The 25,624-nt window shown below is 46.6% G+C and overlaps 3 protein-coding genes across 3 annotated transcripts in view; all 3 read left to right on the plus strand.

The window, feature by feature from the left end:
- Positions 1-1,114, plus strand: part of MTOR (mechanistic target of rapamycin kinase) — a 62,052-nt gene extending 60,938 nt beyond the window's left edge. Inside the window, exon 59 of the mRNA XM_066202937.1 lies at positions 216-1,114. Coding sequence (XP_066059034.1) covers positions 216-231 — 16 coding nt within the window. The 3' untranslated portion in view covers positions 232-1,114. The remainder of the gene's footprint in view (positions 1-215) is intronic.
- A 1,191-nt stretch (positions 1,115-2,305) lies between these two features.
- Positions 2,306-16,591, plus strand: EXOSC10 (exosome component 10). Its single transcript, XM_066202844.1, has 25 exons — positions 2,306-2,434; positions 3,288-3,424; positions 3,876-3,999; positions 4,464-4,568; positions 4,958-5,123; positions 5,834-5,945; positions 6,221-6,296; positions 6,434-6,544; positions 6,986-7,129; positions 7,446-7,636; positions 8,333-8,489; positions 9,069-9,217; positions 9,489-9,539; positions 10,283-10,394; positions 10,998-11,048; positions 11,594-11,672; positions 11,836-11,957; positions 12,260-12,352; positions 12,979-13,053; positions 13,483-13,570; positions 13,783-13,856; positions 14,394-14,574; positions 15,027-15,088; positions 15,785-15,858; positions 16,426-16,591. Exons 1-25 carry the CDS (start codon positions 2,306-2,308, stop codon positions 16,454-16,456), a joined length of 2,694 nt encoding a protein of 897 aa, XP_066058941.1. The 3' UTR covers positions 16,457-16,591.
- A 2,104-nt stretch (positions 16,592-18,695) lies between these two features.
- On the plus strand, positions 18,696-25,018 carry SRM (spermidine synthase). Its single transcript, XM_066202845.1, has 8 exons — positions 18,696-18,909; positions 19,047-19,167; positions 19,418-19,510; positions 20,974-21,127; positions 21,844-21,927; positions 22,171-22,316; positions 23,168-23,290; positions 23,851-25,018. The coding sequence occupies exons 1-8, from the start codon at positions 18,764-18,766 to the stop codon at positions 23,866-23,868; spliced, it is 885 nt and encodes a 294-aa protein (XP_066058942.1). The 5' UTR covers positions 18,696-18,763; the 3' UTR covers positions 23,869-25,018.
- The last annotated feature ends 606 nt before the right edge of the window (positions 25,019-25,624 follow it).

The raw sequence follows: 25,624 nt of genomic DNA on the forward strand, positions 1-25,624 counted from the left end.
TTGGTGTCATTTTGAGAGTTAGATAACTTAGAACTATGCTTGAGGAAATAGATCTCTTTCCTGCTAATGTTTTAAAGTGATAAGGATCACCTGGCAACTTTGCCTGTGCTCAAATGTTGCCTAGTCTGTATGGAATCTCAGGCCTTCTCAATGTTTGTTGCCTTTGTGAAACTACATGCAAGTCAACATTATTACAATATCTTTGTTTTCTCTAGGTGTCCTTTCTGGTAACAGGAGATTCCAGAGTATGCACAGCCTTTTATTCTGGAGGCTTTTTCGCTCCAAACTTGCTCTTCTACAAACACAAATTGAACGTTGGACTGAAATACAGCCTTTGTCAAATATTTTTAAATGTAAATGAAAAGAGTTATTGTATATTAAAAGTTGGTGTAAGCCAATGTATAGCTGCTGTTGGAAAAACAAGCTGTCTGAAACACAACACTTGATTTGGGTTTCCAGGACAGTGGAGACTGATTGTACCATAGATGTCTATGGTTCCACTTCGTCTTTGGGGAACTGGAGATCCATTGGAAATAACTATACGGGTTTTCACTCACTTTGCAATGTAACTAAGTAACTTGCAGATTAATTATTGCCCTGGTCATTCCTGTTGATGTGGGTGCAGTGAGCTAAATGCGCTTGTGCGGGAGGCTTCATTTAGGTTTGGGGGGAGCTGCATAACTGGAAAGAAAGAGAAGTAGAATTTTACCATTGTTTCCTCCTGTACCTTGTTTTCAGACTTGATTCTTGCCCCAAATTGGAAATTGTCTATCTGCTCATTACACTAGTTCAGGATTTGTGTTTCTGACTAGATCAGGGTTTTGACCCCATCCAAGATCTGAAAACCTTGAGCTGAGCAAAGTCAGGATGCCTCTGTGCAGAGTGGTCGGTGGCAAACTGGATGCAGGATACAAATAAATACCACTTGGGAGCCTCCTGCAGGGTCTGGGTTAAAAAGCAGTGTTGGGAAATAACTAGGGAAGGTTAGGGTTTGGCACAGGAGGTAGATGGGGGGGGGGGGAAACTGGTTGTAACTTGAAACAGAAAATAATGGGTATTAAACATGAGGTTGAAGATAAAGTTATGATTTATGAATTAAAAATATTAAAAACAATGCACAAAATACAACAGAGTAGCCATGTTTAGATGCCATGTTGTATTTGCATATTTTTGTGCCAATAAATTACATCAAAATGTAAATGCTTCGGCTGTGTTTCTGTTTATTCCTAAGTCTCTCTTAGGCAGGGACAGGGAAGCAGATTACAATTTTTTTGAGGTTCCTGTTGCCATTGATTTGTCTTTTTGGGCATCAGTTCAGGTTGTTAGCATTATTTCCCTTCTGACAGCAGCTGAATGAAGTCTGTCAGTTGTGTAAAAAAACTGTGACCATGCAACCCCTAAATTTTTATTTTCCAGGAGATGTGATGTCGCCTGTGTGATAAGAACATCACCTTCCTTGGGCTCGGGGTCACAGCCACAGCTCCAGGCACAGCGTGGAGTGTTGGACAGGATTCCCTGGGCTTCCCCAGCTGCTTGTGCAAATGCTGCACTCCCAAAAATGGGAAGTGGGGAGGTGACAGTCACAAATTTGGGTATTGGCTCTAGCCCTTTTCTGGGCACTGGTGTGGCTTGTCAAGGGGCACCACAATATAAGAAAGATTATTAAGCTGCTTAGAGAGTGTCCAAGAAGGGAACATGAAGATGGCGAGGAGCCACTGAGGGCACTTGGTCTGTCCAGCCTGGAGGAGACTGAGGGGAACCTGATTGCAGTCTGCAGCTTCTCTTGAGGGGTAGAGGATGGGCAGGCATTGATCTTTGCTCTGTGGTGACACCAGGGACAGGACCCCAGGGAACGGCTGGAGCTCTCTCAGGGGACTTTTAGGCTGGATATCAGGAGAAGGTTCTTCCCCCAGAGGGTGGTGGGGCACTGAACAGGCTCCCCAGGGAGTGGTCACAGAGCTGCCAGAGCTCCAGGAGCATCTGGACAATTCTCTGAGGGGCAGGGTGGGATTGTTGGGGTGTCCTGTGCAGGCCCAAGAGCTGGACTCGATGATCCTTCTGGGTCCTTTTCCCACTCAGGACCTTCTGTGATTCTACGGGCCCCGCTGGTGGGTGTTAGTGGGGGGAAAGGCGAGTCTGCCGCACGGAAGCCCGGCCGTGCCAGGGCTCCCCTCAGGGCCTCCCTCCCACCCCACCCCGGCCTTGCCGTGCCCCGTGCTGCCGCTGGGGGCGCTGCGGGCCCCGCTGCTCTCCGCTCCCCTCCCGCCGCCCGCGCCCGATTCTCGCGACAGCACCGCGCATCAACATGGCGGCCGCCGGCCGTGAGGGCAGCCCGGCGGGGCGGGCGGGCAGCTCCGGGGCGCCCGCCGACACCGAGGGAAGCAGCACGATGTCGGTCCTGCCCGGGTTCGACAGCCCCGACGCCTTCGTCAAGGTGCGGTGTGAGAGGGGCGGGGGGAGCGGGGCGGGCACTACCGCTCCCGGCGTGCTGTGTGCGCTCGGGCCATGCCGGGAGCTGTAGTTCTGTCCCGCGGGGGCCGCGTGGAGACCCCCGCCCGAGCGGGTGACGCCCGTGGGGTGTCCCCCAGTGCGAGAAGCGAGGGTCTGAGCCGGGCCGGCGGGTGTGGGGGCCAGAGAGGTGTATCGGGGCCTGTTACCGGCCTGGGTCGGGCCCTGGCCCTGTCAGTTCCTGGAATTGCCGAGGAATCGGGGCCTTCCTGAGGACGTGTCGCGATGGGAATTGCCCCTGGCGTTATAAATCGCGGCGTCAGCCCCCGTGTGTTTTACCTATGTGCGATGCTGCTTCCAGAGAGGGTATCGCTGCCAGGACCCACATAGGAAGCATTGCAGGGGTTTGGGTGTTTTGTTAAAGTAATAAAGTAATTACCTGCGTTCCTGCTGATTTAGAATTGTAGCATATTCTGAGTTGGGAGGCTCTCACAAGGATTATATGGAGTCCAGCTCCTGGTTTTGCACAGACACCCCTACGGTCCCACCTTGTGCCTGAGAACGTTGTCCTAATGCTCTTGGAGCTCTAGCAGCCTTGGGGATGTGACCATTCCCTGGGGAGCCTGTTCAGTGTCTGATCACTAGTTTTTAGACTTCCATCGTTTAAAGCTGTCTAAATGAACCATGTGAATTTTCTCCTGGTGAAAAACCCCACACCACCACACGCTAGACCCACGCAGTCTCAACCAGCCAGGGCAAAGCATGTTTCTGTCAAAGAGCACCCTGAGTAAAGGGAAACAAAATACTGACAAAACTCTGATAACGCTGTTTCTGCACAGTTCGCTCTCGGCACAGTGGTGGCTGCAACAAAAGCATCCAATGGTCTCCCCCAGCCTGGAGATGAGTATGATTTCTACTGCAGCTTCCCCGGGTTCCGTGCCTACTGCAACACGCAGGGCGACCGCCTGCTCCGCTGGTAAGGGCCCCTCTGCCCCTCTGGGCTGTTGCTAATAGCTCTCCATCCAAACCAGAAGGTAGCCCCCTTCTTTTGACAACTCCAAACTTTTGCCATAGATTAAATGGTGGTTTATTTCACACATCTAATTTTAGCTGCTTCTCTAGCACTTGGCAGCTGAAGTGACAAGCTTGAAGAGGGCCTGTCATAATGGTTGCCATGAGGAGCTGTGCAGAGAGGAGCACCTGATGCTGCACACATTAGGCTGTCCATTTTAAGTCATGTTTGTGAGAAACTAATTCTAACACTTAATACTGTATAGGTGCTTTTTCTATTCACTGCTCATGTGGTGATATCTGTAATTTGATTTATTTTCAGACTTTGAAGTGTAGAAAGTCAAAGAGAATAGGATGTTTTAGTGTTTAGATTGCCTGCTTTCAGATTGCTGACAGCTGTGCTGTTCTCTTGCAAGCATGAGCCAGGTGATGCAGTACCATGGCTGCCGGAGCCTCATGAAGGATTCCAGCAAAGTGACAGGGCTGGAAGATAAATTTGATATGCTGGTTGACTCCAATGATGTCATTCTTGAAAGAGTGGTAAGCAAATTATTTCTGGATGTGGTTCTTATAAAGTGTTCAGTTGCCACAAGTTTTCTGTTTCATTGCAAGAACTCTAGTTCACACATTTCCTCAATCTGATGTATTCCCTTTTCATTTTAAAAACCCTTCCAAATGCTGGGCCAGAGATCCCAGCAGCTAAGGTGGGTGGGCCAAAGGGAGGAAGGGTAATATGGGATGTGTGAGGAAGCTAAATACAGTTTGACATAAAATCCTCACAGCCTGAGAACATTTCTGTACATTTTAGACTGCTTCTCTGAAGAAGCTCTTCCCACCCTGATGTTCAACATACTCCTCCCATGTTTGTCTGTCATGTATTGCACAGAATTTGGGGGAGATGCCTATGGAGGTGCCTACCTACCTGACTTTCTTTACTCAGTCTGACTGGAGGGTCTCAGTGTGGTGATTGAACAGGTGTTTCACGCTGTTTTTCTGGATTTTAGAGTATTTTATTGGATGAAGCCTCAGGAGTGAACAGAAACCAGCAGCCAGTCCTGCCAGCTGGGTTACAGCCCCCACAGATGATCGTTTCCAGCTGGAACCGTAAGGTGAGGCCCCATGCTCAGTTTGGCTGTGTTAGCCCAGCTGTTCTCCCAGCCACTGCACTACCAGTTCTCCAGTGAAGTTGAGTAGTTAAATGTTCTCTCATGTTTTTTCACACATTCTGAGTACCTCTATCTTTTTTTTCTTTTTCCTATTCATTCAGACTTGATTCTGAAATCTGTGTGCTTTCAATTGCCATTTCAGTTTCATGAAGGCTCAACAGCCTTTCCTGTGCTTATGAATTTAGGATCTTGAATCCCAACACTTTCATTACTCATTGAATAAAAGTTCCTCACTTTTAAGTGTGGGGTATAACTCTTCCTCTGAATGTTGGATCGGACTGAGTAAAAGAAACCATGAATGTCTGATAAGTCATGTTGGTTTTTTTAAATAGGCAGGAGAATTCCACAAGAGAGCTCAGTCTGAAACATTCCGACTGCTTCATGCCAAGAACATTTCTCGACCACAGCTTAAGTTTCGTGAAAAGATTGACAATTCCAACACTCCCTTTGTACCTAAACTTTTTATCAAACCCAATGCTTTGAAGCCTTTGCCTGAAGGTAAGGGATTTTTTTTCTTTGGGTAACTTGTTACAAGTATTTAAAACAAACCTGTCCTCACAGTCTAGAGGAGAAATCACTGACTGTAAAAACAAATAGCAGGAGATGTTGAACGTTTGAGTGTAGTGATCTTGGGGACACTATAGTTTCCATATGTGTGATGTCAGGTCAGCAAACAGCATCTTCTTGCTGGTATACAGCAAAAAATCTGTTCCCAACAGATAATCTGCTGCTGCTTTCTACCACCTTGAACATACATGAGAGTCACTTTTGCCTGAGAAGTCTTAACTAGTCCAGTTGGCTTTACAGATACTCTTTCAGATGAGTGAGCTGCAGTTGGTGTTTGGGGAGACCTACCTTTGGTTTTGGTGCTTTATCAAAACTGCCAGTAACACATTCTGCTGCTGCCAGTTCCTCTGTATTCTTCACTGATGCAGTTGTACTTTCAGTGACCAGGAACGATTGAAAAATTTTCCTGAAGATTTTTCAATTTCCATCCAAGCTTATGAGCAAAACCACCTCATGTCTTGCCTAAAAACAGCCAAATTACTGAGTTATTTAAGGTGCAAAATGGCAGAAGCAGCAGCACTAAATTGTTAAGATTTTTGATACGTCATAAACTCTTGTGGTGGGTGGAGAGGGAGATAGTAGTAGGCTGCAAACATGTTATGTGGGGGACCCAGTCCAGTTATTCCATATTGGTTGTTCAGCCCTCACAAAAAGTGGACGGCAGAGAAAGGAGCGCCCTGAGGACTTGGATGTGCCAGCTGCTTTGGCAGACTTCATACATCAGCAGAGGACGCAGAAAACTGAGCAAGACATGTAAGAAACTAACCTGGCAGCAGGGTGCTTGGAGTCTCCTGGGTGAACCTGTGTGGTCAGATTATGCTGGTGCTCATCATGTCTAACAGTTCTGCATGTGTTTGTGCCCACACTACATTGTGTGTGATTTGCTTTAGACCTCTGCACTTACGTTAAACCTCTGCTTAAAAAGAGACAGAATAGGGAACCTGCCATAGCTCTCAAAGCCTCTGTGCTCTGTCCTCATAAAGAGGAATGGAAGTTAGTCTGTGCTTGTCTTTTCCTAATTTCCACAGGTTTGCTCACCCTTACCAGTATGAACTGGAGCATTTTTCTCCACCAGATGAAGTTCTCAAGAAACCTGAACTCCAGGTTGGTGCCCACTTTAATTTTAAACTACAGATGCAGTACATTTACAGCCATACTTGACAAATTTCAGGTTTGAGGGTGGAGGTTGGGATTGGGAGTTGACAGTGAACATAACATACCTAATTCATTTGCTCTTCCAGATGTACAGGCCCATTGAGGAAACACCCTGTCATTTTATCACCACACTGGATGAGTTGGTAGAACTAAATGAAAAGCTTATGACTTGTAAAGAATTTGCCTTGGACTTAGAGGTAATCCAATTGCCTTTTCTATTTAAGAGTTACACATGTACTTTAAGGAACTAGGAGACCATTATATGCTTTGGGGGGAGGGATGGGTGGGAGGGGGTGATTTTCTCCTGGTTTTTCTATTCCCTGACATGAAAAGACAGTTCCTGAGCCCTGATCTGTCAGATATCATCTATAAGGTTGAATTAAATTGTGTCAGTATTAGAAGTTTTCCAATGGCAGAGCTGGCTGCCCACTTCCTAGTGAATTTGATCTTCTTTCAGTTAATCCTATTTTTTTTTAATGTCATCTTAGTGACTGCAAAGAGAAAGTTTGCTCATCCAGTTGTCTTTTTTTCTCAAAGAAGTCTTTGTTGCTCTTTCTTCCCTCACTTGGAATGCTGTTTGTTTTGTAGTATTCTTTCTGTAATTAATCCTAGCTTACATCTCTCTTCCCTGTTTTCAGCACCACTCCTACAGGAGCTTCCTTGGCTTGACGTGTCTGATGCAGATTTCCACCCGAACAGAAGATTTCATCATTGATACCCTGGAACTGCGCAGTGACTTGAACATCCTCAACGAGACCTTCACAGACCCTGCAATTGTGAAGGTCAGCTGCCAAATTCACCAGATTTTTTTTAAAGTATTGTTGTTTTAGTTTAAGCTTTCTTATAGTTAAAATCACACTGTGTGCTCTGTCTTGGTCACTTGATTCTACTTTCACTGTAATTTGTTCAGGAGCCTGTTTCCTTGATGAAACAGTGGTGAATTATTTGCCAGATGCACTTTTTTTAGTAGTTCTATATTTAACAGTAAATACAGAGAAAAGCAATTTGGTCCTAGACACATGAGTATGAAAGCACAGTGTAACCACCCTGGTGTAGAATTGTTCTTCATAGCATTTCCAAATTTTTATGCTTTTCAAGGTCCTGCATGGTGCTGATTCAGATGTGGAATGGCTGCAAAGAGACTTCGGTCTGTACTTGGTGAATGTGTTTGATACTCACCAAGCTGCTCGTCTCCTCAGTCTTGGCAGACATTCTTTGGACCACTTGCTAAAGCTGTATTGCAGTGTAGATGCTGACAAGAAGTACCAGCTGGCTGACTGGAGGATACGGTAAAAACTGACCCCTAAATGGGCTGGAGCTGCAAGGTAGCTCTTCTCCTTTTTTGCATTGCTAGAGCTTCTACTTGCAGGACCCATAGTTATTGGTTAGTCTCAAAATGAATGAGCACAGCATTTACCTGGCTGTGCCCAAAGTTTTTGAGTGTTACATTTTCCCATGTTTTTAGAAAATGAGTTCTTTTTGGAAAGATCTGTGAAGATGAAGTAATGAAAATCTGGAAGCCCGCTTCTAAGACACAGTTCTTAATCACTGCGGTGTTATGGAGACAGTATTTGCTCTTCTAGTGCCCCCACAAAAAACATATAATCACATGTGCAAGGTAGAGCAGATGGTGTTGGAGCAGTGATCTTGACTATGCAGTTGCACCCTGCACACTACAGAGGTCTCAAGTCTACTTTTGTAAGCTCTGCAGAGGGAAGAGAGCTATGACAAATACCATAGCAAGCAGTTCTGCCCTGTGACTTAGCTACACAGCAGTCCTGCTCTCCAGCACACAAACAAGAATCTGAACTGGAGGGAGCACAGCATTTTACTGCTGTTGCCCAACCAATCCTTCAGTAAGAAAACAGAATTTCCATGTTAGTTCTTGGCCTGTCTCATATGCATTTTGCCCTAATGTGCCTTTTAAGAGAAATGTGACAGTTTGGTGAGACAACTGAAATGTGTAATTGTGGCTCTTTTTCTAGCCCTTTGCCAGAAGAAATGATCCGGTATGCCCGTGATGACACTCACTACTTGCTCTACATCTATGATAAAGTGAGGGAGTTGCTGTGGGAGAGAGGGAAGGAGCAGCCCACACAGCTGCAGGTTGTGTGGCAGCGCAGCAGGGACATCTGCCTGAAGGTAAAGCTGCACCTGGATTGATTACCTGGATCAGAGTATGGGATTAGGAGATTAGGTCCTTTGCCTACTCTACATCTTTTCCTTTTTGTGTGTCTGAAAACATCTGTATAAATTCTGACTCAGTCTTTGCAGTCACTTTCACTAGCTAAGGTCCCTGGATTCAGATGCCTGCCTGCTCTTTTCTGAATTCCTTGGCCTCACAATGCATTCAATTGTGTCTTTTCTAAGAGAGATGTTACATTTCTGGTTCTGCTGGATGTTCCTAGAAGTTCAAAGCCTCACTGGAGCTGCATTCTGAGACAATTATATCGTGCCTGTAGAAAACACTCTGAAAGTAGGCTTTTGTGTGATGTAGTAAAGCTTGAAGATAGTAAAGCTGCTCCTGGATTTGGCGAGGGTGGATTTCCCCTAACGATGGATGAGATGTGTGTTTTTCAGTCTCCTACCAATAGTTTAGGATAAAAAACTCAAGGACACATTGTATGAGAGTGTATTCTGTCCCCCCATGTCCATTTGAGATTCTGTGTCTGAGAGAGGCAAAACAGAAAGCTCACGAGTGCTTCTTTTTTTCCTGTCCAGAAATACATCAAGCCCCTCTTTACAGATGAATCCTACCTTGATCTCTACCGGAGGCAGAAGAAGCACCTGGATGCCCAGCAGCTGGCAGCATTTAGGCTGCTGTTTGCATGGAGAGACAGGATTGCACGTCGAGAGGACGAGAGCACAGGGTAGGAAGTCTTTTGTTATGGACACTGGGTTAATACTTCAGTAAGTCTCTTGGATTATGCCCCTTCCACCCCTGAGGTGGGACTACTTTGTTACCTTTGTAATTAGAAAATACCATACTACATCAGGCTGCTTGTTACACAGTTGTTCTGTTATGTTTCTTCTCTTTTTAATTGATTTCATCCTCTCTGACCTTGTGATAGGGGCAGAGCTGTGTACTTTGAAGGTGTTTTTAACTTTCCGTTACATTCATACCACCTCTTTGTGTTGTAGATATGTGCTACCAAATCATATGCTATTGAAGATTGCAGAGGAGCTGCCCAAGTAAGTTTTGTTCACACTGAAGGAGTCTTACTTGATTTTAATATCCAGCAAGTCACTTCCAAGTGTGTAATTACCTCTGCAGTTGGTCCCTTCCTTCCAGCTGTTAATACTGCTTTTCTCTATAGTTGTTCAGTTTGGAAGAGAAATAAATAGCAGTACTCCTTCAGAAGGCTCCAGACTTCTGGGATACATCACTTGGATTGTATTGCATTAATAAACCACTTTTCCTTTGCATTGCTCTGTGTCACACATTCCCTCTGAGATTCCTTCACTTTTACAGAGCAAGAGAGGGGTGAGTGCCCCCAGAATTTAATTGGATTTTTACTGCAGTTCCTAAAGGAGTGGAGAGGGCAAGGGACAGATCCCTTAAAACACCCAATTTAGACAATATGTTCCTCAAACATTTGGCACACATCACCTAACATTTATACCTCAGAATAGTAAAAATACATTTTTAAAGGCTACTGCTGGGCTCGTCTTTCGTAGGTGAATATAAATGACTGAATGAAATGATGATGAGGACAGACAGACCACAGAAAGTTACGTGACAGGAGAGCTGACCTGATGGCTTCTCCTCATCTGCACAAACCTGGTGCAGAATTTCATCACAGACATTAATCTGACTTGTCTTGCTGTGTCACAGTCAGGATAGTGGTTATATCCAGCTGCACATCCTTTCAGTGCAAATGCCCAACATCCCAGCCATAAATACAGCACACTGACTTTTCCTCCTCTCTTTTTAGAGAATCCCAGGGTATCATTGCTTGCTGTAATCCTGTCCCACCACTTGTTCGCCAGCAGATTAATGAATTGCATCTGCTCATTCAGCAGGCCCGGGAGATGCCTCTTGTCAAGGTAGGAGTGGCTTGTACCACACTGGAGACAAGCACTGGCATTCCCTAAGCCAGGCCCTGGAGCTGGATGGTGACCTGTGTATGCTGAAATCTGCTTTTTGAGCACTGAATGTAGTGTTCTGTAGTGGAGCAGAAATGTTTGTTGCAATGTTCTGCTGTGTAGTGGCTTACACACAGTGTAGTTTCCTGGAAGACTGGAGTAATTAACAGACACTGCTTGAACAGAATGCAGTTTGTCTTATACTGTACATCACATTTGCCTGTGAGAGGAAGAACTGCGCCTTGTGGAATTTGCTGGCCATGTAAATGAACTCACAGACGTCTTACATCTATGGTGAGGCAAAAAAAAACAAAACCCCTCCTTAGGTGCAAGAAGTTCATTAATTAAAATAGAGCATCAGCATGTGGTTATTAATACAGCTTTCATCCTGTAGTGAAAAAAACATTTCTGTGTGAGGTGTTTAAATGTATAGCCAAGTGCAGGAGAAGGAGAAAGTAATTTTATTAACCTGCTAGCTTGTGATAAAGTGTTGAAAACATTGATCAGGTGGCTAGCCTAGAAGAATCAGGACTCTTAAGTGACTTACCTTTCTCTCCATTCTAGTCAGAACTTACTTCAGCAGTCAAGAAGAGAGCACCTCTACCCAACCCTGAGGTATTGTTTGCATTATATTTTTACCTAGTGTCTTAAGCCTTAAAATTGGAAACGAATGTATCAAAATTCTGCCTGCTAGTAAATTGCTCCTCTCCTCCATTTTACAAGTCTCTGCTTTAGCTTAATGGTACTTTTCTGTGCCAGACTCAGAATATTACCAGCTGTAAACTGATATTTTACAAACCACCATAAAGCAGCACTTAAGGTTTCATCAGCAAACACTCTGGCTGCTGGACAGTTTAATGTATGTTGGAATATATTGACTGAACTGTAAGAAGAGAGGTTTCAGATGAGTTTCTAAGGCTGACTTGTTCTCTCTCATCATGTATATGAAAAAAAAAGCATTTCATTAGCTCATGAGTGTTTGCACAGGTAGCCTTTTGATGCCAGATGCAAAGTGCTCTGGCACATGAGCTGCACTAAGAATATTCCATCTCTGAATTTCATCCCATTTTTTGGAATTTTCATTGAAGTGTCTCTGCAGTATGTGGAAATAATAGATTCATAGTATATTAATGATGTTTATAATTTGAATCTCTCTGCAGAAGCTGGAGAATGCCCTCTTTGGACCACATGACAGTTCACGGATTCCTATGGATGATTTTCAGAGTAACTCTGCCTTGGGTAATTTAGAGTTAATCTATAAGCTGTGCTAATAATGCAGTGATGGCGCTTTGACATGGGGGAAATAAACTGTCCTGAAAAGACTTTCAGGAAAACCTCATGACACAAAACAGCAGTAAAATACACAAGACTCTAATAAAATTTTTGTCTCCTTTTCATGCAGACCCTGCCCCAGTTTTGGAAGATGTTTGTCTCTTTTCAGACAGTGAGAGGACAATGGATATTCAAGACAGTCAGCCAGAGTCAACATGTCTTGTTGCTACTACCACTGTCAGCATATTCAGTGTAAGCAGTATGTGTGTGACAGTGTCAGTATTGAAATATTAGAAAACAGACTTAATAATCTGATAAAACTGTGTGGAAGTGTTGAAAGAAATAAGGTGGGAATGGATGGCACCGGTACTGACTTCTGACAGGCACGTGGCCTAACCAAGGGCCAGCTGGGTTTGGAGGTAATTCCATGTCTCTGGGGGGTCACTGCTGTCAGTGGGATTTCAGAGTGAGGAGCAGCATGGCATGAAATGGCAGTAGCCAAACCAAAAGAATATTTGTGTTAATATTTCTTCCTTTTTTCCCTTTCTTTTAAGGAATGCGATGAAAACGAAGGAAATAAGACTTTAACCACTGCACAGCGGAAAGCTCAGCTGATAATGGAGTCCTTTGAAAATCCATTTAAAATGGTAAAAAGCTCCCAACAGTGGGACTCAGATTACCCAGTGCAGAGGATGCTCTGAGCTAGTTTTCCAGGCATATCAGAAGGGCTTAAAAGAGCATCAGCTACTGCTCTCTGACTGGAATCAAGGGATTGTCCTTCTTGCAAAGACACTTGTGTGGACTTGTTTTCAAAACACATTTAAATACCTCTTGGATATGAGTCTTTCTACGCAGTAAACAGACCATTCACCAGGTTTTTTAAAGCTAGTTTTAGGTTTTTCAGGTTTTCCATCTGTCCTTTATGGCTGGGATCAGTGAGCTGATTCAACTCTTGTAATCAATCACAAGAACAATAGAATGCTGTTATACATTTCGAGTGGTAAATTGCCAGAAAAAAGAACCAAATTTTTTTCTGGTGTGCAGTTGACAGTTGGTCTGTTGGGGGTGTTTTGGTTTTGTGGGGAGGGGGTTTTTAATTGGGATTTTTTCAGTATTTATCTTGGCAGTAGCTGTGGTGACTTCTTTTTTTACACAAGGTGTTCTATCTGTAGAATATTTCTTCAAATGAACTCACGATTTACAACAAGTAGCATTTTAGCAATGGGCTAAACGTCACATGCTGTTTAAAGAAATTTTTTTTTCCTCTCTACAGTATCTACCTCCAGAGGAGAATTCTGCCTATGTCTCACAATCTGCAAAGTTTGACCCATCATCAAAAATATATGAAGTAAGACTGGTGCTAAAGTTTCCTGCCTAGTAGTACAAAAGAAACAAATAAGTAGTTTATTTTCCATTGCGAGCCTCAGCAATATATTTTTTTTTCTCCTTGGATACTTCTTGAGAAAGTTAACATGTTTCTATGACATTCGTATCCTTTGAAGAACCAGGGATTGGAGACATTCTGCTGTATAGTCCCTGTCTGTCAAAGCTGAAAACTCCACTGAAGTATCTGCATTTGTTTTCAAGGCTTATTTGCAGCTTTGAACAAAGCATTTGGTTTTGCTTCACATGTTGCAGCAGATCTTAATCTCTTTTACGGTTCAGTTTAATCTTTTGTACTCTTAATGAGGACCAGCATGTGTTAGCAAGTTTATAAACAACTTCTTGCCATAAAACTTTAAAGAAAATGTTTCCAGGTCATACTTCTTCATTGCAGATCAGCAATCGATGGAAGTTGATGAGTCAGGCACCAGTACAGAAGAAGTCCAAGAATGAAACCAATAAGAAAGCAGCCCAGCAGCCAGGTACAGCCATTCTTCCCTTCCTTGGTGTGTCTGCCGGCATGCTTTTCCCAAGGCTTCCTACAGATGATGGATTTCCTGATGAATGACATTATTTGTCGACATTTGTACTCTTGTTTAGTTTGAGACTTGATATAAGCTGCTTTGCTTGCTTTTTCTAAGCCCTTGGCTAACTTACTCCTGCTTTTTACAGTAATGCTTGTTTGTCTCCATAGCTGCCCATGTCCAGACACAGATGATGAATAAAAAGGCAGCAGAAAACGTTGTATCTCTTCGTCAGCAAGCCATGGTATGTCCTAGAATACCTCTTTCCAGCTATTGCTCATCTTGACTGTTATAACATAATTCAGAGCAAAACTCTGGGCCCTGTAACTGACATACCTGGATGAGAGTGTTTTGAAAGTCTCTCTGTGGTGCCCAGGTGTAACTGCAGGCTCCTGGTAATTGTGCTGAGCACATCATCACATCCCTCCTTGTGTTCAGTAGGGAATGTTTGCCACTGATGCACCTCTGCTCCTCACTTCCTCTAAGGTTCCTCAATTGTTCTGCGTAGGTTCCCCCAAATACACCAGTGGGGCCACAGCAGATCTCAGCTTCCCATATCCTGTGAAATGACAATAAGGCTTTTTATAAAAGTCCCTACTGTGAGGAGAAAAAAGTAGTAGTTTAGGCTCCAAGAGGAGCACAGAGCTTCCTCCCCATGCTGTTATTGCCAAAGGTAAGAGCAGTCACTGGAGCCTGGCTCCATTGGGCAGTTAATTTGCCCAGTGAGATGTTCCATTCTCCTTTCTTACCCTTTTTCCTGTTCTGTGGGTTGCTTTCATAGCAGGAACAAGCTAATAGGAAGAGGGAGAGAGACACAAGTGAAATGGGAGCAGAAACAGGAGCAGAGTTGCCAACACAAGAAAAGAAACGGCAAAAAACCCCCCAGAAACCAGAGGAGCTGGAAGCACAGAAGCAGTTTACCCCCTTTGATTACAGCAATTCCAACTTCAAAGTGTTTGCAGGTAAGATCTGATCCCTTGCTAGAGTGCTATGGGCTGCAGAAAATGTTACCAGCTGAGCCTTGAGAAGGCTGTGTGAGTGTGGCTGCCAATGCAATCCAGACCGTTGCATGCTTACCTTATAGTGCTGAAATACTTCAAGAAATTGACTTGAGGAATGTACACTTTAGTATCCCTTTTAGGGGATACTAATTGGCCTAGTGGGTTGTGGATTTGGATTTTGTTTCTTTTCTCTTACCTCTTTAATTGGATGCTGGAACTAAGAGGCAAAGGAGATTTGACTCCTTTGTAAAAAAAAGCACCTAGTCAAAAATATCTCCTGCCCTTAAAAGATTGTTCTGAATTTTACTGTGTGGGAGACTGTAGTGAAACCTCCACATCATCAGAGGAGCACTGTGGAATGCATTGTTCTTTATAGAAAATTTTAGTGACATCTTCTCTCCTCTCGTTGTTAGGAAGCAGCAAATCAAAACAGTCACAGCAATTTGATCCTGCCAAGCAAGCTCACACAGGCAAGGTATGGGCCTGCCATGAAAGGAGGAACAGAAATGTGGGCAACTGTATGTACCCAGCCAAGGGCTCTCTGGGAGGGCACATGGTATCTCCTGCATCTACAATCTGTTCCCTAACAGCTGCTCAGATGCAGCTTCCAATCACAAGTTCATGCTTTGTATTATTATTTCTTCCCATTCAGGAGGAGCTTCCCTGGAGTCCCTCAGACTCTCTTGTTGTTTCCCACCTATTCATACATTGCTCACACCTATACATGCCTCTGTACATCACAAGCATGACATTTGGACCACAGCAAGCCACCACTAATCCCAGTACGAAATCAAATTCTCAAAAATCACAGACATTCCTGACAACCAGGGCGTGTCAGGTTTGCATGTTGCTCATGTACCCCTCCAAGCAGTGTTATTTGGAACAGTCTCTGCTCAGAGATTTTTTGCTTAACTTATTGCTAAGTGAGATTGAAAAGAAGAAAAAACCCCATAAACAATCAAACCCTGGCTTGCTGATGAACAGACACAATGTTTTGTGTTGCCTTTTTATGCACATGTAGGGAAGTCTGTGACCAGCACAGGGAAGTTAATGAGCAGATTTCTGTGAGATGGGAAAGATCTGGCAACACACGAATCTCATGGAAAATACTTAGGAGGAACCTCACTGTTGGTGGTGTTTTATTTGTTTGTTTATTTGTTTGTTTGTGCAGAAATTTGCTGGAGCTAACAAACTTCAACAGTCTGGAAATCGGAGCATGTCCTACCTGGCAGGGAAAGCTGAAAGGTGTGGTTTTAGCCTGCTTTCATCCAGCTGGAGTGTTCGTACACCCCTGCCCCAGAGCCATGGGCAGAGCTCAGCTATTGTCCTCCACTGCTGTGGGAGCTTTAGCACATGTTTAATGGAAGAGGTTGCATCACACCCTGACATCAGTTTAAAGGGGGAAAAAAAAGAAAAACTCCCCCAACAATTTAGCATTAATGCAATCAAAGACAAGTCTGGGTGGAAGGTTTGAAATGCTGAGGTAAAAGTTTGTGTTGAAGGGTGTGGGTGTTGCTTTCTTTGATTAGAGATAGGTGGAAGTGGAGAGAACATCTGCCTAGCTTGGGAGGAACAACAGTACTGCCGAGTATGGACGTTCTTGTTCTGAAGAGATACTAGTGTTTAGTACAGGATTTGATTATTGTGTGTTACTTAGTCACAAAAGAGCAAGACTGCCTCGGGGCAGCATTGGAGGGAGAAGGGTGCTGTCTGTCTCAGGACTCTCTCTTGATAGGATCATTGTAACATCGTCAGTTTTCAGTCTTGAATGAATTCAGAGGAAGAGTTAAAGTGTTTGTTTAACTTTTGCAGGAGTTCGACACACCACTGGCCAAAGAGATAATTTTATTACAGGACCTGTGGGAGTTGCTGGTGAATGAAAAGAAGTTTTGCCACCATGGGAAAGCAAATGCCAACTCATTGATAAGTTTTTGTACAGAAAAGTTTTTAAAATCATTAAAATCCTTTTTTTCCAAAAGGAAAACCATCTTCATTGTTGTCACTTCTGTTATATTCACATTGCTTTTTTTTTTTTCTAATTATACATATAGTGTTGCTTTGTTTGTAATTTTGAAAGTTTATCCTGTGTCCTCAAAACACAATTAGGCTAAACTTGTCACTTCTTGGAGCTGCAGAACCAGCATATCATTGGAATATAGGAGGAATCTCTTGACATCTCTAAAGATGGCACAGAAATAATAGAGATGCAGTAGATGTGACTCAAACCCCAGCAGTTCAGAGAAAAAAAATGAGGCCAGAGTGTCTTTCATGATAGCCCTTGTTTACAAATTGAACTGCACAGCTCATCTCTTACAAGACAAGGTAATACAGAAGAAGACCATGTTTACCTCACAGTGTTTGTGTATTTTAATGGAAAGATTGTATTTTAAGAAAAAAAGAAAAAGATGTTAAGGAGACCAATGCTGTCACCATAAAGTTCCAGAGTAAAAGTAAGAGCATTAGGCGGAAGGGAAAAACATGGATTGGCAGTGATGTGGTGGGGAATGGCAGAGGGTTCTGTGCTGCAGCTGAATCTCTACGGCTGAGCTAACATGTCCAAGTTTTAAATATCCACAGTGAGACATCTTTAAGTCTTCGTAGAAAGAGTATCAGAAACAGTATCCAGTATTTGATGGGTCAGTGACAGTTTATTCTAATGTGGACCTCTGACAGCTGGTAACACTGCTGTGGAGAGGTAGGGAACATGACATTTTAACAGGGCTTTACAAAGACTGTGAGGACACTTGAGATTTAGTTTGTTTTCAGTCTTTGGGAAATGGGGAGTGGAAGGAACAGAGGAGGGGTTTTCCTCTTTAGGTATCTTAGTGTGAACAGTGCTGACTAAGCAGCATCACAATGATAGAACAGAGTCTGCTTATCAAATCTGCTTGCATGGCTGAATATTGGAGAATGTTTTTGTAAAGAGGCTGTTAAGTAGCAATTGTCTCCAAGTGCATTTGCAGGGGCTGCCAATTCCTTTCTTGTCAGCTTTACCAGTTCTTGTTATTGCTTTAACTTGAAGAACAAGCGTTACCAGAAGCCCCGTTGACCCTGGGGGTATTAAAATCTCTGTGGTTTAAATCCTCTACTTAAAATCCCAAGGGAAGTGACATTTCATGGATGATCCTAATTTTAGTCTTTTTCTCTTTTCCCTTTATGAGCAGCAAAAGGTTTTAAAAATGTCTTTAATGGAAGTGACTAGCAGCTACATACATGCTTTATTCATTTGGTTGTGCCTGTGAAGTTGTGGCACTGGGGTTCCCTACTGTGAGGTTGTTTTACTGTTGTGCAGCAGTTGTTGGAGAATTACTCTGGGTAGAATCTTGGTGCATTTCTCCAAAGTCTGCTCCTCACAGCACACACCACATTCTGTAAGGCTGCTGAGCCCTCACCTGGGCCCACCAGCACTAGAACTGAATCTGCTCTTGTGATATCCACAGAATCACAGGATGGGTGATGTTGGCAGGGACCACAGCAAGTCATCTGCTCCGATCTCCCTGCTCAGGCAGGGTCATCTCAGAGCACGTGGCCCAGGACTGTGGCCAGAAGGGTCTGCAGTATGTCCAGTGAAAAAGACGCCACACCTCCTCTGGGCAATCCATTCCCGGCCTTGGTCACCCACACAGGAAAGTTCTTCCTAATGTTCAGCTGGGGCTTCACGTGCGTCAGTTTCAGGCTGTCGCCTTGCGATCCACTAAGCAGAGCCTGGTTGCCTTTTCTTGCCGTTTTCCCTTTAGATATTTACACACATTCCTGAGGTGCCCTCTCTCACCCTCAGTCTCTTCCCGAGGCTGAGCAGGCCCAACTGCCTCAGCCTTTCTTCTGGAGAGATGCTCTCCGCAGCCGTGAAATCCAGCACACTCCCTGCGCTCCTTACACCCAACCCTTCGGGCTCCCCGTTCCCGGGGCGGCGCCGGAGCGCTCGGTGCCCTCCGAGCCGGGCGCGCCCTTTCCCGGCGCCGGCCCCGCCCCGCGCTCACGTGGCGCCGACGTCACGGGCGGCGCGGGCCAATGGCGGCGGGCGCGCGCGGGGGCGGGGCGGCGCGGGGCCCTGCGCGCGGCTCCCGCGCCGGGGCGGGCAGGCGGCGGCGGCGGCGGGAGCCCAGCGCGGGTGGCGGCGCCGGCGGCGGCCGCTCCGCTCCGCGGCGGGATGGAGCGCGGCGCGGCGGCGCTGATCCGCGAGGGCTGGTTCCGCGAGACGTGCCGCCTCTGGCCCGGCCAGGCCATGTCGCTGCAGGTGGAGGAGCTCCTGCACCACCAGCGCTCCCGCTACCAGGAGATCCTCGTCTTCCGCAGGTGCGGGAGGGCGGCCCGGGGCGGTGGGTGGATGGCGGGGCCGGTCAGCGCCATGCGGTGGGGCCTGGCGGCGCGGAGAGGGGGCGGGGGAGCGCGGCCCCAGGCCGGCTCCAACCCCGCTTCCCCGCTCTGCCCAGCACCACGTACGGCAACGTCCTGGTCCTGGATGGGGTGATCCAGTGCACGGAGCGGGACGAGTTCTCCTACCAGGAAATGATCGCCAACCTGCCCCTCTGCAGCCACCCCGACCCCCGCAAGGTGAGTCGTCCCCGGCTCCCACCGCGGGGTCCCCCCGGCCGGGCTCTGCAGACCCACCCGGCCCCTGCGGGGCTGCCGCGGCCGGGGCCTGCCCTGGGCCACTGGGGCGAGCGGGGCCGGCGGGCTCATCTCCGGTCCGGGGCAGCGCGGGCCCGCCGCGCTGCCATCGCCGTTCTCCTTTGGCCGCACAGCGAAAACTGCCCCGGGCCGAGCCCGCTGACAGCCCGTGTTCTGCCCTCTCCCCCGCCAGGTGCTGATCATCGGCGGCGGCGACGGGGGAGTGCTGCGAGAGGTGGTCAAACACCCGACCGTGGAGTCCGTGGTGCAGTGCGAGATCGATGAGGTGCGTTGGGCTCCCGGCTGCGGGCAGGAGCCCCGGGACCTCGGGCTTCGGGGCGGGCGGGCTGCCCGGCAAAGCCAGCCCGACTTCACAGCATCCACAGGAGCTGCGCTTTCACCTGCTGTCTCTCGTCAGCACCGGGCGCCTTTGCTGCTGGTTCTGCTGGCGTGACAATGACAGCGCCACCTCTTTGCCTTACAAGTCATCTACGTGGCAGCTGGCTGCCTCTTCCATGTGATTTCTTTCACACACATGCGATTGAGGCCCTTCCAGGCAGACGTGGGCCAAGCACGGGATCTGGAGGAGTGCCCTGGCTTTGTGGAGGTGCTGCTTTTCCCTCTCCCTCGCTGCCAGACAGAGTTCTCCTGGCCGAGGAGGATGGTTGCTTTTGTCGAACAGTGTCTTGCAACCAAAATCAGGAAATAAGCAGCAGGGATTTGCTTCTGTGATAGATGGGCCAGTTGCTTTAGAAATGGTCATGATTTTCTGTCTAGTACAACAGACTTGGAAGGGAGGAAGTCACTACCAGTCAGAGCATGTTAAGGCTTTGGCTTATTGTTGCTGACTGTTACAAAGTGGGCACCTGCTAAGAATCTGCTCATTGAGGCCTCTAAGTGAGAGTCAGTGTTAGGATGTGGGCTGGTAACTGTCAGACCACTGAAGTTTACTCTTTTCCTAGTCCTCCTCTCAGCCAGCTTTATTTTACTTTGCTCTGCTTTACTTTACTCAGTCTGATACTTTACTTTCTCAGAAAGTTTTGCTCAGAGCAAAGCTCTATTAAGAACAGGAAATACTGCTGTATGGGACTGTGTGCTCTGTCTGCCAGCTAAGTAGGCAAACGTCCGTGGTTTTAACAAGGACTGCCTGACACCAGCATTTTTTTTTTTGTTTTGCCAGCTGTGAGAAGCTGGTAGTGTTCAGTACAGCTGCTGGGCCCAGGGTAGTGGCTGTCTAATGATTTTAGAGAGAAAAATTTATCTTACAGGGGGGTTGATATAATGGTTATAGTGCAGAGATGGGGATATTTCTTACCTTGCGTTCAGAAACCTTGTTGGCATGGGTTTACTTGGGAAGAAAAATAAATTGATTTAGCTGAGATCACCTGTGCAAGTGATGTTCAGTAGGAAAAAGGAGCACAGAGCAGCCTGACCTGTACTCATATTTGCTCAGTTCCTCAGGGAGCTTTTGAAGCTCCAGGTTTTTGCTGAGTGAAAGTGGGTGTTAGGATGTGTGAGCATGGGCAGAGCAGCAGTGTCACTGAGCCCTGAGGCTGCAGGAAAAGGCTGAGAGTAGCTTGCTGGCTGATGATGCTGGCAGCTCTTGTGGATTTCACTGGCGAGTCAGGCTTGAGCTGAAGGTATGGAAGGAAATGACTCACTGTGCTGTTCTTCCAGTCACAACTGCACAGCAGACTGAGAAGCAGCTTCTTGGAAGCCTCTGACCCACTTGTGCTCTCTGTGTTGCAGGATGTGATCCAGGTATCTAAAAAATACCTCCCAGGGATGGCAGTGGGGTATTCCAGTGCTAAGCTGACCTTGCATGTGGGAGATGGTTTTGAGTTCATGAAACAGAATCAAGAAGCCTTTGATGTGATTATCACAGACTCGTCTGACCCCATGGGTAAGAATTCTAGCCATAAAAGGGCACTGCTTTCCATATACCTCCTTCATTTTTTTTTTCTTCTGCCTACTTCTTGGAAGTTATGCCAGCCAGCTCAGGATCCTTTCAAGTGAAAAGACTGTTGCCTACTTGGCTCTTTTAGTAAGGAAAGGGAAGGATGGAAACCATGAAATTGTATTAGCAGGCCTTAAAGTCAGCTGTTGCATTTCTCTCCTCGAAATTCAACTCCAGCAACTTTGTCTTCTGGCAGAGTTGTTCCCTGAGTCCAGCAATCCCGTGGGGGATACAGCACCATTGCTGGCAAGGGCAGCTTTGCTCACATGCCCGCTGATAAAGCAGTGGCTCACATGCTGTTGGTGCAGCCCCTGCCCTGAAGATAGCTGTGCTGAGGCTGCTGTATTTCCAAACGGGGACACTGAGGTAGAGGGGGACCAAATGTCGATATGGCACCTCATTTTAGGAACCCATCAGCGAGTCTGAGTCACCTTCAGTCTTGCTCTAGTCAAAACAGAGAGAGGCATCTCTAAAAGGCAGTTTGGAGCAGGAGTTCTGCTTTAAAAATGCTCCATGAAGCAAGAGGCAGCTGTCAGACTTTGTTTAATAGAGGACCTGGGCTTGCTATTTAGCAAAGCTAAAATCCTGACTGTTTTGCCCTGCTCGGTGCAAGCTGGCGTTCACCTGGGCTCAAAACTTTCCTTTATTCACCTTTCTCCCAGGTCCTGCAGAAAGTTTGTTTAAAGAATCTTATTACCAGCTGATGAAGACAGCCCTGCGAGAAGATGGGATTCTCTGCTGCCAAGGTGAGGATGCTGTCCCTGGGAGTGAAAACCTGTCATCTCCCAGCTAAAGCAGAGGTTTTGATGTGTCTACGTCAGCTCATTAATTTTTGGACCGGGCTTAGCAAAACTGGCATAAGGGTCTTGTCTTTTCTTTGAAACTACGTGAGCTGTGCAGGTTGAGACTTGGAACCACTGCTAACCTGGCACGGCTCTGTGCAGGGAAGGGGAGCAGCTCTCACCTTGCATCTTCCTTTCTCCTGGCAGGTGAGTGCCAGTGGCTGCACCTGGATCTCATTAAGGAGATGCGTCAGTTCTGCAAGTCTCTGTTCCCGGTCGTGGAATACGCCTATTGCACCATCCCCACGTACCCCAGCGGGCAGATTGGCTTCATGCTCTGCAGCAAGAACCCCGTGAGTCTCAGACACCTCAAGTGCCCTTTGCCATTCCCTAGAAGCCTGCTTGAGGCTGTCCCTGGCAGATCTCGAGCTGTGCCACCGAACTCTCCCAGCTGTGGGGCCTCGAGATGGGGCCTGGCTCTGCCAGCCCAGGCTGCAGTGCAGCCTGCTCAGTGCTGGATGGGGTGCAGAATAGACCAGTTGCTTTGGAAATGGTCGTAATTTTCTGTCTGGTACAGCCAACTTGAAAGGGAGGAAGTCACTACTGATTTCCAGAGCGTGATAAGGCTTTGGCTCATTGATGCTGTTACAAAGTTACCTGTTGCCTGGTAATCAGCCTGTGACTAATAGTCTGCTCACAGAGGCCTCCAGGTGACGGTTGTTGTTAAGATGTGGGCTGGTAGCTCTGTCAGGCCACTGAAGTTTACTCTGTTCCCTGTTTGCTTCAATGTGATTGTCAGATGGGTTTGGGGTGCCAGCATTGCTGCTGCTGTACATGATTAATCTGGGATGCTGGCAGCATGCACCGTGCCAAACTTAACACAAACATGAATTCTCCTTTGGAGAGCAAAGCCTTGTTTCTTGGATGCTCAGGCACTCTCACAGCTTCATCTGGCACGTGGCTCATGCAGTCTGACCTCATGCACTGACATCTGTGCATAAGTGCTGGTCACAGGAGTTAGAGAGCAGAAACCCCCAGCCCTTGGTACTGGGGCTGCGCAGAACCTTTGACCTTTCACTAGAACAGAAAGTTATTTGTTTTCCTGTGAGTCATCTCAGTTCTCTGCCATGCATCAGGGTGCCTGTCACGCAGCCTTTGGCTCCTTACCCAAAACAGTCAGAGCTACCTGACTTTGTTTCTGCAGAACACAAATTTCCGGGAGCCCGTGCAGCAGCTCTCGCAGCAGCAAGTGGAGGAGAGGAGTCTGAAATATTACAACTCTGACATTCACCGGGCAGCTTTCATCCTGCCAGAGTTTGCACGGAAGGTAAGCCAGGCTGGGCCACAGCACCTCCCTCAAGGATGAGCTGGGAGTGGGAGTAGACAGCACTGAGGATTTCCTGCAGTCCCAAAGACTTCTGTGGGCAAGTCAGAGCAGGGCAGCATTTTGTATGACAGAGCAGAGTATGAGGCAGTCAGGGAAGACGAGTTCATTTAGGAGCTGTTCTTTGGGCTGATGTCCTATGCCTTGATGACAGATCACTCCTACTTCACCTACCAAGGCCAGGTCCAAGAGCCTGCGGAACTGGTGCTTCCCACTGGAAAGCTTCAAAAGCCTCAGATAAAATGTGCTTGTGATTTCTAGTGCGAACCAGAGGGAAAAGAAGGGATGCTCCAGCATAGTTCAGTCTTGCTTCTTGAAGGATAGTCTGTATTTCCACATTATTCCATCATCTCCACACTGAGCTGCAACTGCAGGTTCCAGAAAAAAACTCCTTAGAGTGTAGTAGGGGTGATGGCAAATACCACAGCTGTATTTTAGAGGTGGTGATTCACGTTCCTGCTGAGGCAGCCCCATGCTGACAGTCTGTCTGTGCCTCTCTGCAGGCCCTGAGCGATGTGTGAGACGAGATGCTGCTTCCTTCCTTCACGTTGGACTCTGAGATCATCAGTGATGTGGCTGGGATCTTCTCAGCAGACTGCAGATTTGCTCTCCACTGTGTGGGATTGTTTAACCCTTGACCAGCCAACATTCCCTCTGATGTGTTAAAGATGATGGGGCATAAGCCAGATAAGACTATTGAAAAGGTCCAGTGACTTTATTGCCCGAGGTCAAAACTGTTCTTTCCAGTGCTGGAAATGTAAGATGTCTTTTTCCTTTCTCTCCTCCCTGCAGCCATTCTAAATTCTCCCATCCCAACCACACCCCACACCCCCCAACTAACATGATGTATTTATAACTGACACATATTTCTGTCTGGTGGTCTGGGAAGAGTTCAGAGGGTCCCTGACTCAGCCTTAAGCAGAGAGAGAGAGAGAGAGAGAGCTTTGTGCACAGGTAGCTCACTCTCTCCTCATGGGAGCTCCCTGCTGCTGACACATTTTGACTGGTAACAGGTCTGAGCCTTTGTGTCCCACTGCCCTCCTGTGACTCCTGCACTGCTCTGCAGCACGGCTGGAGAAGTCACAGTGCAAGCTGTTGCCATTCACAAAAGGTCTCCCTCCAACCCTGATGGAGTAGCAGTATTAAACACCAGCCAGGCAGGCTGGCAGCAGTCTTGTGGCTCTTTTTTTTTTTTTTTTTTTTTTTGGTTGTTAATTTTTAAAATTGGTTAGAAACAGAAGTGCTGAGGTGCCAACAGGCTGACTCCTGTTCTTACCTCTGCCCTCAGAGATTCAGAGATGTTCCAAAGAATACTTATCAATATGATGATAGGGATATATATGTATAAAACAAACCTTTGCTCCGTTGCCTGATGTTCAGTACTGATGTTGGGGAGTCAGTTGTGCTGACAAATCTCTCACCTCAGTCATGCTGAGATGCTTCAGGCCTGGGTATTTGCAAGTCCTTAGAAGGCATCATTATTTCCAATGCTGCCCCCAGATGCATAAGTTGTTTTTTGTTGTACTCTCTCAGATGGATCTGCCCTCACTTCTTTACTTCTGTTCTGAAGATTCCATACCCCTGCACAGTGGGAATCTCCCTCCCAGCACAGCCACTGTGCCACTGTCACTCCCTTGCACTCAATTAAACACTCAGCTCTGGTTAAGGTGACATCAGTGTGGGTCAGTGTTCTTTGGGGACAGAGTGGGGCAGGGAAAAGGAGATCCTGAAGGTTTGCTGTGCTTCCAGGTGCACTCTAGTTGGTCTGACTTCTTCTCTCACTTATCTTTAGGGATGACAGGTTATCAAATTAAGCTCTGAAGAGTGATCCTATTGTTTTGTATTGTAGTGTAGCTGCCCAGTAGCTCCTCCATCTTCTGCTGTCCTTTGTGCTACAGACTCAGTACCTGCTTTCCAAGCTGTTCTCGGGTCCAAATGCTGCCTCTGTTACAGTTTTCCAGGTGGTTTTCCAGCTCCCATCTCCCTGCTGCTATCAGCAGTTCCTGTCAGTCCTGGCCCCACTGAGCTGCACTCTCTTTCTCACTGCAGAAATGGTGGTGGCTCAGGGGCTCTGAGGGCTGAACCCCTGAGCTCCAGCTGAGTAGGCTGGGGAAAGGCAAAGACAAAAATGGCATCAGGAAAAGACAAAAATTCTCCTTCTAAGATGCTTTTCGGCTCTGAGAGAGAGATAGAAGAAGCAAACTTTAGCAGGAGTTGGGGTTGAGCTTTGCCATAATAGTGACCCTACAAACAGTGTAGGTGGTCCAGCCACTGTGT

This window comes from Chamaea fasciata, unplaced genomic scaffold, assembly GCF_029207755.1.
Source record: "Chamaea fasciata isolate MVZ Bird 193981 ecotype frontalis unplaced genomic scaffold, bChaFas1.0.hap1 SCAF_23, whole genome shotgun sequence".
Lineage (NCBI taxonomy): Eukaryota > Metazoa > Chordata > Aves > Passeriformes > Sylviidae > Chamaea > Chamaea fasciata.